The sequence below is a fragment of the Oreochromis niloticus genome, linkage group LG18 (assembly GCF_001858045.2).
Source record: "Oreochromis niloticus isolate F11D_XX linkage group LG18, O_niloticus_UMD_NMBU, whole genome shotgun sequence".
Lineage (NCBI taxonomy): Eukaryota > Metazoa > Chordata > Actinopteri > Cichliformes > Cichlidae > Oreochromis > Oreochromis niloticus.
Genome location: NC_031982.2, coordinates 9,481,863 through 9,493,521, shown reverse-complemented (window position 1 = coordinate 9,493,521; position 11,659 = coordinate 9,481,863). Strand labels below are relative to the sequence as shown.

The window sequence follows — 11,659 nt, the reverse complement described above, 5'->3', positions numbered from 1 at the left end:
TAAAATGGAGTTTTTCCTTCCCACAGTCGCCAAGTGCTTGCTCATAGGCGGTGGTCTGATTATTGGGGTTTTCTCTGTATTGCTGTTGGGTCTTCTTACAATATAAAGCACATTGAGTCAACCATTCCTGTGATTTGGTCCTATATAAATTAATTTAATTTTCCAAGTAAAATATAAAGAAATGATGGATGTCAATTCAAATAAAATTTCATTTGCTAATAATAGCACGCCCTGAAAAAAGTTATTACTGCGTCACACAGGTGCACTTCTGTAAACTGTCATATTTGTCAGACACGATGCAGAGTGGTGAATTGGTTCAAGTATCGATATATTTTGGCGACTTTATTTTTTGTCCTTCGTCGTATATCCCTCTGAAGTTTTGCCTCAAGTAAAGCTGCGCTGACCATGTGCGATGCATGTCTCCTTTTGGTTTCAAGCTCTTCTTGTGAATTACAGGAAAGTAGTGAAAGTAGTGTGGTGAGCAAATTAAAAGTACATTTTTTCACATCATCATGCCTTGAACTCCGGACACATTTCAGAGACAAAGCCCAGCTTTATAGTTATGCAGAAATGTCTCTCTAAAACTATATTTTATCAGTAAACCTATTAAATGTTTAATGGAGAATCTGCAGACTATAAGTGTAAATCCAGTGGCACACTGTACCTGTTATTACAACAATGAAATGGCAGAAAGTCGACTCTATTCATCTGGACAGCTTCACTTTGAGACTGCAGAAGGATAAAATACAAAAATTGAAAACCTAAATTCAGGTGAACACAGTCAACTTCCTGTCCATTTGAGACACTCCAGGACAAACCTCAGCCCAGCTGAAAAACAAAAAGCAAAAGAACTGGGCCAACATTTAGTGCCTGGAGATATTTCCTTGATTTTTTTGTTCAACCCGTGTGACAGCTTTCTCAGTGAACCTAAAGAACTGATTCTGCTGAATATGTTACTCAGCATGCCCCTGTTGGCCCTAACCACACCACCCTTTTATTATTATTATAAACTGGAAAATCCCACTTAATCTGATGATGTGCCTGTCAGTAGCATCAGGATGAGGTGCAGCTGCACATACAGATGTATCCAGGTTTAAATGGGCACAGTTTAGGCCCTGTGTTCAGTATGCATGAAGTCTGCAGTCATAAAGTTACTTTCATCAGTACCTGTAACTTCTATTCTCAGCAGCAGCGTGCAGCAGCACTCAGAAAGCGCAACAAAACTCTGAGAGCTCCCCTTGCATGTGACACCCTCTCAGAAATGCAAACCCGGATTACTCGCGGAGGACATGAAAGCGTAGCGTTACGTAATGTAAATAAAAACATTGCAGCCGACGCGTGCACACATTGGTGTGCGCTGCACGATGTCCCGGATGATGCTCGCACCGGAAGAGAAGGGGCAGCTCTCCCAGCCATCTTGTGGCAGCATCCAGCCAACTGGTCGCATCAAGCCTCGTAGAATCGGAGGTGAATCCCGTTGAAGGGGCGCCATCATGCCCGGACAACTGCAAGAAGGCTTCGGCTGTGTCGTGACCAACCGGTTCGACCAGTTATTGGACGATGAGTCCGACCCTTTCGAGATCCTGAAGGCTGCCGAAAACAAGAAGAAGGAGGGGGCCGCCGCTGCTTCCACCAAGACCGCGGCTCAAGCCGCTAAGCAGCCGAAGAAGGAGTCACAGAAGGACAGAAAGAACCCTCTGCTGGACAAAAAGGAGGAGACCCAGGCGCCAATCCCCCTGAAGAAAGAAGGTAATGAAAAGGAAAGGAAGGAAAACAATGCACCTGCTTCTCTCGCTAATGAGCGATGCATGTTTATTTTTGCTTTTCGTAGCAACTGTCATGTGCAGCTCCCGTTAGCCACGTTAGCTCGACTCGGCTGAGCGAGACACACAGCGTGAGGTCAATATGGACCCTGTGCTGCTGTTATTAGAGGACAGACTAAAAATAAAGCCTCGCAGACAGAACGTAGCTGGACTTGAACGCGTACCGAACCAGAGCGGGTTAAAGCCAGCAGCGAGGTGCAGACTGGCGAGCCCGTGTTGCAGAAATGGTTTCTGCTAGCGTTTGACAGGAAGGTGCAGTGTTGGTTTTCTGTGTGGAGGATACAGCTCTATTAGCAGCTTCTGACTTTGCAAAGCAAATGTGGGGAGAAAGGAAAAGGCATCACCTGTGCTGGGAAGACTAGACAGAGCGCTGCTCTTGTTATTATCCCTAACTAATCGTATTAGAGTGTATTGGTCTTAATTGAATTCATCCAAAGCAAGTAAAAAGAGCCATCTTCAATGCAGTTACATTAAGTTCTCATTGTATGTACTGCTGAAAGGAGATGATGGGAGATCACACATCAGGTGATGCATTTGTTGTTTTCTCGTTTTGTTTAGCATTTTCCTACACACAGGGTCTAAAATCTAAACAACACAGCTGAGCATAAATTCAGCTTGTGCTCCTTTGATTTGCAGGTATCAGGCGGGTGGGAAGAAGAGCAGACCAGCAGGGCCAGTCTGGTTCCCAGCACCAGGGCGCGCAGGGTGAAGGGCGACCTGGAGACAAGAGGCCGGACCGAAGACCACCCCGCGAGCGCCGCTTTGAGAAACCTGCTGAGGACAAACCCGAGGGGGCCGGAGAGTTTACTGTGGAAAAGTGAGCAGCAAGAATGAGAGAGATGGATGGCTTATTTAAAACATGCCGGCTGGTGCAAGACGTGTGCAGGGTTTGAGAGCTTGCAACTGTTGTTGATGGAGTGCATGTTTCTCTTAACATCACCTTCATCCGTGTGTTTTAAATTGTATCTGTTTCTGTGCACCAGGCCTTCTGGAGACAGGCCCCCGAGAGGGCGTGGTGGCGGCCGGGGCGGGCGTGGTGGAAGAGGGCGGGGCATGGGCCGAGGCGACGGCTTTGACTCCCGTGGCAAACGAGACTTCGACAGACACAGCAGCAATGACAAATCGTAAGTATGTGCTGAGCTGAGGTCATGAGTAGAAATCGCCTACCAGTGCATGAAAGCTACTTTGCCTTATATTATTTTCCTATTTTGTCATGTAAATACTGTTATAACAGTAGATGTTTATACTAAATATGCGTACAGTTTCTAATAATGAGATAAGCATACACGCCGGTAATCTCTGAGCTCAAAGATAAATAAACAAGTGCTTATTTTTCCAGTCTTTGCTATGTATGATGTCAGAAACATGGGATGTGTCAGGCACACTGCTGTTCACTCCTTCTGTTTATGAGGGGCAGCCAATCAGAAGAAAGCTAGTTTAAAAGGGGGAGGGGCTAAAATATAGTTTTGATTGGATAATCAACTGAAGGGCTTCACCAAGGCCCCGTATAAGGTTAAAAAAAGAGATTATTTTGATCTGTGAATCATGCAAAGCTGCTCTACTAGAATCCCAGACCCAGCAGCTCCTGACTATCTGGATTCTGTGAGAGTCCAGGGGGAACAGCATCTCAAGAAAGTGGTTCTTTATGTTGTCTCAGGCTGTAATCAGCACTTTCCTTAATGAGAAGAGCCCCTCACTGTGGTCTGAGAGAATTTAAGAGAACTCATACACCGTTGGCCGTCTTCCCTTTCTGTTTTCGCTGCAGCAATCCGAAGAGCGAGGAGAAGCGCGGCGGAAGCGGCTCGCACAACTGGGGCAACGTGAAGGACGAAGTGAGGTGAGTTTCCCCAAACAGACACATGGCCTGTTTGTCGGAGCGCCGCTGTCAGCAGGATAATGAGGACTGTGGGCACTCTCTCTCTCTTTTGAAGTGCTTCTGGTTTTGTCATATCACAGGATGCTGCAGTTTAAGGATGTGTTGGGATGTTTCCCTGTTCGCTTTAAGCTTGGAGTGTCACTGTTTCCTTTATGAAGAGGCTCAGACAGTTAATGTTTCAGCTAGAGGAAGCTTACTATTACTGACACAGAGGTTGTGCATCTTTGTTCCCAGTGAGGCTGAACAAACCGCTCCCCCTGAGACGACCCCAGAGGGCGAGGAAAACGCACCTGCTGGCTCCGAGAACAAGTGAGAATCCTGTGTCCTTGTGTTGGATGGATGTTGGATGTTTGGATGGAAAAGGATCCCCGTGTGCAAAGTTAATGAGTTGTCACATTGCGTTTCTGTTAGCGTTTGCACTGCTGTTGTGACGCAACAAGGGCGATTTTGTTAAACGCTGCCTCTGACCTTTTGGCCTCAGGATTAGAGGGCATGTATAGAGGTAAGAGGATTGGCGAGTTCCCACAGTGTTGTGTGTTCCTGGCATTGCAGAGAGAACGAGGTCGAAGAGGTGAAAAATGAAGGCCCCAAAGAGATGACCCTGGACGAGTGGAAGGCCATGCAGGACAAGGAGCGCACCAAGGTGGAGTTCAACATCCGCAAGCCCAACGAGGGAGCCGACAGCCAGTGGAAGAAAGGATATGTGCTGCACAAGTCCAAGAGCGAAGACGTGAGTGTGGTGTGCTGAAAGCTTTCCTCGCCCGCAGCTTAGACCTTTACCTTTTAGTCCTTTGGCTCCCTGAAAAAGACCTTTGCCATCTATACTTGGGATGTTCCTGGGGACTAATTTACAAGTCAAAAACTCTTGCGCATATATTTAAAAGCCATTGGAAACTGTTAATCAGTTTATATAATAACTGGAACATATTGCTTTTGTGCATGTGCATGTTGAAACAGTCATTAAGTTATTACAGAGACTTTTTTGTCTGCAAACCCCATTATATAGACTGTTTTCCCTTGGTTTTTACTGGTGCTTGATAGGATGTAATGCACTAGTACTGTCAGCTTGGGCGGTGATGCAGGTAGAAGCTCCTTGCCAACCGTCTTAAAACAACGCAGGTTACTAACCACCGTGCATCACCAGCAGTAAAGCTGATGAGATGTGGTGAGATTGTGAAAAGCCAAAGATGGCTGCTATAAGAAAGTCTTGTGTGGAGCTTCAGCTGCTTAGTTTGGATGTGTCACAAAGTTGCTTTTCTGAAATGTGTAGCATTGGACACACACATTATTAGATTAGCTTGGCAAGTGCAGCCTTCATTACATGCAGGTTGATGTCCACATGCATGTGCAGAGTGCGGTTAGGTGGTGCTCTGACACCACCTACATAAAACAGGTTATTTTCTCCATCAGAGTGATGCACAATCATCCTGGCTGTTATTTGTCTTACTTGTCACCATGCTTGGTTACATTTTCTGCTGCACAGAGAGATGGGGCTGCTGCCATCTGTTGAGGCTAGAGTTGTACATCAATACATTCTGAACAGTCATTCAGTAATTGACTGTTCTGCATCAGATCTAGTCAGGCTCAGGTAGCTCAGACTTGCACGCTGATGATTTTAAGTTTATTGTGATTATTCCAGTTGTTTACTTTGAAGTGTATGTGTGTGACAGAAATCTGGCTGTAGACACTGTGGGCTGACAGGTCACTTGAACCATGTTTAAAGTGGACCGCATGTATCCTTGTATTCCGTTAGAAACTGCATTTAAATAGGCAATAGTGACAGGCTTGCTGTGATGTGTGTGGTTAGTGTCAGGTAAACATGCTCAGGCTGTTTGGTTGGTGGTCATTCTGCTGTCTAAAAATAACTCTGTGGTGATATCTTTTGTTCGATTTCCAGAGACCTGTTGGGGCTTTGATCGACACTGCAGAGACAGAAGCAGAATCGCACACTCTCTACCACAAGGTACCTGCATTACTCACACTTGTTTTTTCATTCACTCAGCCCATGAAAATGTTCAGTGTTAGCTGCGACTCGGTGGCGATACCTTTTAAAAATACTGAGAAGAGTTTAAAGCTGGAGGCATGGTAAGAAGCAGAGCTCACTGATGGAACGCTGCATTTCTGATCCAAGCACAGTTGACATCTAGCGTGATGGCCATCTACGGTTCTTTATCAGCAGGCCACCGCTGACGAGTCCAGTGACCACCATTTCCGCAAACCAGCCAACGACATCACATCTCAGCTGGAGATCAACTTTGGAGACCTTGGCCGCCCCGGTCGCGGGCGTGGGGGCGCACGTGGTGGCAGGGGAGGCCGCGGCGGGGGAGGCAGCAGGACGGCACGCGGGGGAGGACGTTCCGAAAAGGTAATGGCAAAAAAAAAAAGCTGCCATCACTGCCGACAACAAAGGTTTAGTGTCCTGCACAAAAGAGTTGGCTCTCTGACTGAACCGGCTGTAAAATCACTGAGTTGGAAAAACCTTCTGTGAATCACTAAGACCCTGTAATAATAGAGCACTGAACACATGCTCCACCATGCAAAACTCAGTTACTGACCTCATGTCAGTCAGGCAGGGGAATTGTCCTAATACTGGTGTTTAAATTTGAATAAAGCACATGCTTTTTCTTTTCTTTTTTTTCATTGTCAATAAATTTGACATTCATATTAATAATGGGTTTCAGGGGAGTGTTAGTCAGTCTGTCTAGCGAAGACATTTTTTGGCAAAGTTACGCCCGGTCTGTATCGCAGAGTGTGCGTATGTCAGGGTTCGTACGGGTGCTTGAAATCCTTGAAAGTGTAGTCTTTTCAAGGTTTGAAAAGTGCTTGAATTTCAGATGTGGTGCTTGAAAATGTAACTGTATTTCATTCACAGTAAATAGCTATCTGATTGAATTGTTTTCTTATCAGATAGAGAAATAAAATGAGTCGCAAAAAGCAAAAGCAAAATTTCCCCGCCTGGGCTGCCTTGCGTCTGTTTCAATATGTGACCCCGCCCCTCCCTCGGACAGTCGGGGATGAGTGCGCTAACATACCTGTAGGTTGCTGTTTTAATGAGTGTTTGATGGAAAACAACAATGGCGGAGTTTGCGTTCTCCAGTCGCATGATAGGTGAGTCCTAGTAAATAATTTTCCAGTACGCGTACGTTACACATGCTATTTTTTTAAATTATGGTTATTATTTTGCTAGCTATCAAACTCGCTGGAGAAATGATTGAAATGCACTGAGTGTGATGCAGTATGGCAGCGCTATTATGGAATATGCTGTGAACTTAGCTAACATTACTTAGCAGTAATATGAGTTAATTTACTCAAGTGAAAGCTTTAAACATTAGCCCGATACATAACTAGCTAACTTAAGGCTTTCTGATTAACCCTCTGTGATCGACGGACCCAGAGTCTCCATTTCAACTTGGGTCGAACGTGCGGACTTCAAACTATATACCAGTTTTTAAATTGTGTTGATAGGTCACGTAAAACCCATGTTTTTGGGGGGGGTTTCTGATAAAAACAGTGGCGTTTACTCCGGGAAGAAACGGTAAAAACAGCGTTTTCTAAGGAGAGCGCTAGCAAACACACTTTGCTTGTGAGTGAAAAAAAGAAAAAACACTCCTTCTCTATTGGTGGAAAAATGTACCATGTCGACCAATCAAAAAATGATACGGCAACATGTGGTATTTGGTGGTTGGGAAGAGAGAGAGAGCGAGTGAGCGAAAAAGAGAGAGAGAGTTTTGATACGGGAGAGATTTGTGATGTTTATCATGTTTGTAGTCTCAAGTTAGTGTGTTGTCTTGTGTAGTTAGTGTGTAGTGTAGTCGTTCTGTTTTGTGTGTCAGTTCTACTAGTGAACGTCACAGTTGCTGCAAAAAAGCCACCAAAGGCAGGTTGCAGTGTAAACGCTGAGTGACACACCTGCTGTCAGACCTGCAGGATTGATCCCTGTGCTGTTCTCATCTGTTATAGTGGACACTAACTATTTTTTGGAGTTGCATAAATAATTTGCCTTCTTATTTGATGCATCACACCTGATTGTTCTGTAAATAGTTTTGAATGGTTATATAAAAAACCTCTGAGCCTTGGCTGCATTTTTAGGTAAATAGTACCATATAACTTTGTTGTTTGCAAAACTTGTGCATATTTTTTTTTTTTTTTTCGAATGTCCAATTTCTATTTGCATTTCAAGTTCTGAAAATGATTCGTTAAACATGCTTGTGGTTTTTACAGTCAAAAATATCACTTTCTACTTGTATTTTAAATTTTGTCTGAATTTAGATAAATTGAACTGAGGTGATGCAAATTGAAACATGCATTCTGTTTGGGGCGGGGGGGGTGCTGGAAAAGCTTAAAAAGGGACCTTGAAAGTGCTTGAATTTGACCCTGAAAAAAGCGTACGAACCCTGGTATGTGTACATCTAAATATACGCTATAGTTATTAGAACTTAATTTAATGTCCATGTATTTACTAGCTTAGTAAAGACAATAAGTCAGTGTTATCCTATTTGACACATCTATACTGTTTCTTGTTTGTTTTTGACTATTTGAGCAGAAATGTGGATTATGCTTGAATTAATTAACAAAACTGGTTACAAGTTGAAAAAAAATGTTATGCTATGGATAAAATGTCTTAGAGGAGTTCCAAATATTTTCCTCTATGCAGACAAAATCCTAAATATACATGTGTATAATATATATAATATGTACAAATGCAGGTACAGTCCCAGCAGAAGTGTCAAAAGCCTCTTGTAAAGTGAAAAACTTTGCAGTTTTGAGCCCGAAAATCAAAAGTAAGCTTTAAGACACTAACAAGCTCCCTGTAACTGAAGGGAGCTACAGAGGTGACTGATGGATTCAGCACTACAGCTGACCGCATATAAAGACAATTTACATACACTCCATTGATAGGAGTACTGCCTCCTTCACTTTACACCTACGTCAGCTGCTCATCCATAGAAACACATGCTGTGAAGGTCCCAGCACACGGTTATTGAGTCTGCAGGACATTGCTGACTTTTTATACACCATGTGCCTCAGCTATCACCAACCCACAACCCAAAACGCCAGAATTCGTAGATTAAACGATGTAGCTACTCCACCCAACCTGTCTCTGGGTTGGGTCGTTCCATTTTTTAAAACCTAAAATTTAGCATTATGCGAGTTGAGATCTTTTTGTTGTTGTTTAGTTTGATTGAGAGATAATATGCTGTGTTGTTTTTCCAGCTAACACTTACAAACTTGATAGATTCACACACCAGATCAGCATCCTTGGGCTGTTGATTGTTAACCATACAGTAGGCCGTGTTACCCGTCAGCTAACTGCACTAAAATACTCAAAAAGGCCTGAGCCCTACAGACACATACAGTTCAGGGACTTCAATTAATAGAGGTGAAGCCTCCCAGGTATAATAGTAGCCACAGACACCTGTGTAGGCATCTGCCTGTCACTCAAAGTGGCCCTAAAACTGCATTATTTCTGAGTATTTAAACAGCTTAAATGGGTGTGTTATAGAAGGAGAAATGATGGGGGTTATTGGTTACAGAGATAAAACTCTGCATTTTAACATGAGAGTATAGGGATTGACTCACTTTTGGAGCCAGCCTCAAGTGGCCATTGGAGGAACTGCATGTGAACTGTTCATACCAGCTTCATTTCAAGCCATCCTAACGTTGTCCTGGTTCTTGTCTGCTTGTTCCCACCAGGCTAGTGGAGTGTCAGTCCCCAATGTGGATGATCCTGAGGCCTTCCCAGCCTTGGCTTAAAAAGGCTCCCTCTTTCACCACCAGCCCACCCATCAGCCCTTCCGGGCCCCTCCTCTACGAGGCTTGCATGCTTACCACATCTTCAAGTATATAAGAAAAACAGAGAGAAAAAAAAAATTAAATGACACAAAAAGACTGTCATCCCATACCACTCACACCACCCAAGGACTTAAATTTTACCTGTTTTAAAGGAGACTAAAAGACAAAAAAAAGGGCAGAAAAGGACCTCTTGTTACACTGAAGTTTTGTATTTAGGAACATGAAAGCAGGGATGTTTTCATACTTTTTTTCTTTCTTTCTTTTCCCCAGAGATTACGCATACTTCATTGATATTTTTTTGTGCTGCTTGAATTTATGCATTTCTGCAATTAGATTGAAGTGTGTGTATTCCTCTCCTCCCCGTAATGACTTCAGCTCAGTATTATGGGGTCATCTTTAGAAAAGGCTTTGTACTGGAGTGTATTTTTTGGCCCTCCCAGTAATACACGCTGATGTGGTAGCACTACACTACATTAGAACCTTGTACTTGTACTAGATGTCTGAAGTACGGCTTAACATGCATTTAAAGTGTAATTACTTGGATCCTGACTATCCATCCCTTTGTGAGGCACAAGTTGAGGATGGGTAACCAGGTTAAATGTGACTTCTACTAAAGCTTGGTATTTTTCTGCTTGTCGTGCAGTGAAAGTTGATGCCTCTTCTCATTGTTTGTTTTTTGTTTTGATAGTTTGCCTCTTTTTTTGGTGGACCAGTGGTTAGTAGTGTTTCACATCCCCTGATCCAGAAGTGCTACCCACTTTTTTTTCTTTCTTTTTTTTAAGGGTGTACCGGGGCCCAATGTATCTTTAGGCTGGTCCTCTTAGGTCATACAGGCTATACAACTTGTAATTTCAGGACCACTAAGCAAATATTGTTTTGTTTTTTTGTTGAGAATATGCGTGCAGGCGTGTGTTTGTGTGAGTGTGTGTTGTTTGCAGCAAAGTGTGAGAGCGTGCGTGTGATTTTTGACAGCTAGTTGCTTAGGATTTCAGCATTTTCTCTGCTGAACTTGCCCTTCTCAAACAGGAGAGTGCAAGTTGTCGCCTGAAGTAGTTCTTAATGTCTTTTATGAAGTGATTGTTGAAATGTAGGTGAGAATGATAGCGTAGCTAGACCATGAACATATCTCGCTCTTTTAGAGTATCTGTACTGTCTTTCAGATCTCAAAGCACTTGGTTTTATTAGCACCAATTCCTCTGAAGATTGTTTTTCTTCCCTTTTACTTTAAACCATATTTGATGTTTTATTTTGTTTTTGTTGTTTTGTTTTGGGGTTTTTTTTGTAATCTTATTTTTATTTTAATCTGTGAACAAGCATCAATGCATAATTTGTCTGAAAGAAATGTCAGCGGTCATTGTGGAACAAGCTGCAGAATGTAAAATGTGAGTTAAAGGTGCTCTCAGCTGCCTGTCTCAGCATTTTCCAGCAAGCATTTTAGTTTTTTTCTTTTAATAAAAGCGGGTATGTTTCATGTGTGGGTGGGGTGGGTGCGGGGGTGGGGGTGTCACACCGAATACCTGATGGAGTGAATTTTTAAAGCTTTACTTGTCGTGCTCTGCAAAGACTTGCTGGCGACGCGCTGATACAACAGGCTGGAGCAGTTTTCCTCGTAGGACCGTTTGAGCCACATGACATTAAAACTTTCTCTGCAAACATCCCTGTTCTAATAAAAATGCTTTAGAGGTGTTACGTCTGCTCTGTCAGTGGCTCCTTTAAATGCATTCACAAATGTGCTGTTTTCAGTAGTTTATTCAGTGCCAGTTCCTCATTTAGACTAGAGTGAAAGAAACGGTGTTGTTTTTATGGAAATTTAAACTGTTGTAAATGACTTGTTAGCCTGTAATCTGTCAGACATATCTCTCATGGATAATATGGAGTCATTTTGAGCTGGAAATAACACTCCTGTCTCAAGGTAGAAGCTGAAATCAGTTTTTGGCAAAGTGACTGTTTTATCCTTCATTTTTCCGGGTAAAACATTTCATTACTGTTAAAAATGCCTTTTAAAAAAGAGATCATGCTGAAGAGGGCAGCAGAATTGTAACAAATGGATATTATAGATGTTATAGAGATACTCTAAGGGACCGAAAAGGATAAGAACGCAACGCAGTCATAAAGATACTTGCAAAACAGGTAATTATCTTATATATATAACCCCTTCATAAATCCT

The 11,659-nt window shown here is 43.0% G+C and overlaps 1 protein-coding gene across 2 annotated transcripts; it reads left to right on the top strand.

The window, feature by feature from the left end:
* Positions 1 to 1,369: 1,369 nt before the first annotated feature.
* On the top strand, positions 1,370 to 11,181 carry serbp1b (SERPINE1 mRNA binding protein 1b). Of its 2 annotated transcripts, none has more exons than XM_019348002.2 (9): positions 1,370 to 1,749; positions 2,460 to 2,640; positions 2,807 to 2,947; positions 3,589 to 3,660; positions 3,934 to 4,008; positions 4,252 to 4,429; positions 5,597 to 5,662; positions 5,879 to 6,064; positions 9,394 to 11,181. In XM_019348002.2, the coding sequence occupies exons 1-9, from the start codon at positions 1,494 to 1,496 to the stop codon at positions 9,451 to 9,453; spliced, it is 1,215 nt and encodes a 404-aa protein (XP_019203547.1). In that variant the 5' UTR covers positions 1,370 to 1,493; the 3' UTR covers positions 9,454 to 11,181. The 2 variants fall into 2 exon arrangements, with proteins under 2 accessions (XP_019203547.1, XP_005458094.1); XM_005458037.4 differs by having other exon boundaries at positions 1,372 to 1,749; positions 5,876 to 6,064.
* Positions 11,182 to 11,659: the final 478 nt, after the last annotated feature.

Excerpts from the sequence above, each read along its gene's own strand:
- serbp1b (XM_005458037.4), top strand. The coding sequence starts at position 1,494 with ATGCCCGGACAACTGCAAGAAGGCTTCGGCTGTGTCGTGACCAACCGG. Across the intron at positions 2,948-3,588 it reads CACAGCAGCAATGACAAATC|CAATCCGAAGAGCGAGGAGA; the intron begins GTAAGTATGTGC and ends TTTTCGCTGCAG. Across the intron at positions 6,065-9,393 it reads GGGGAGGACGTTCCGAAAAG|GCTAGTGGAGTGTCAGTCCC; the intron begins GTAATGGCAAAA and ends TGTTCCCACCAG.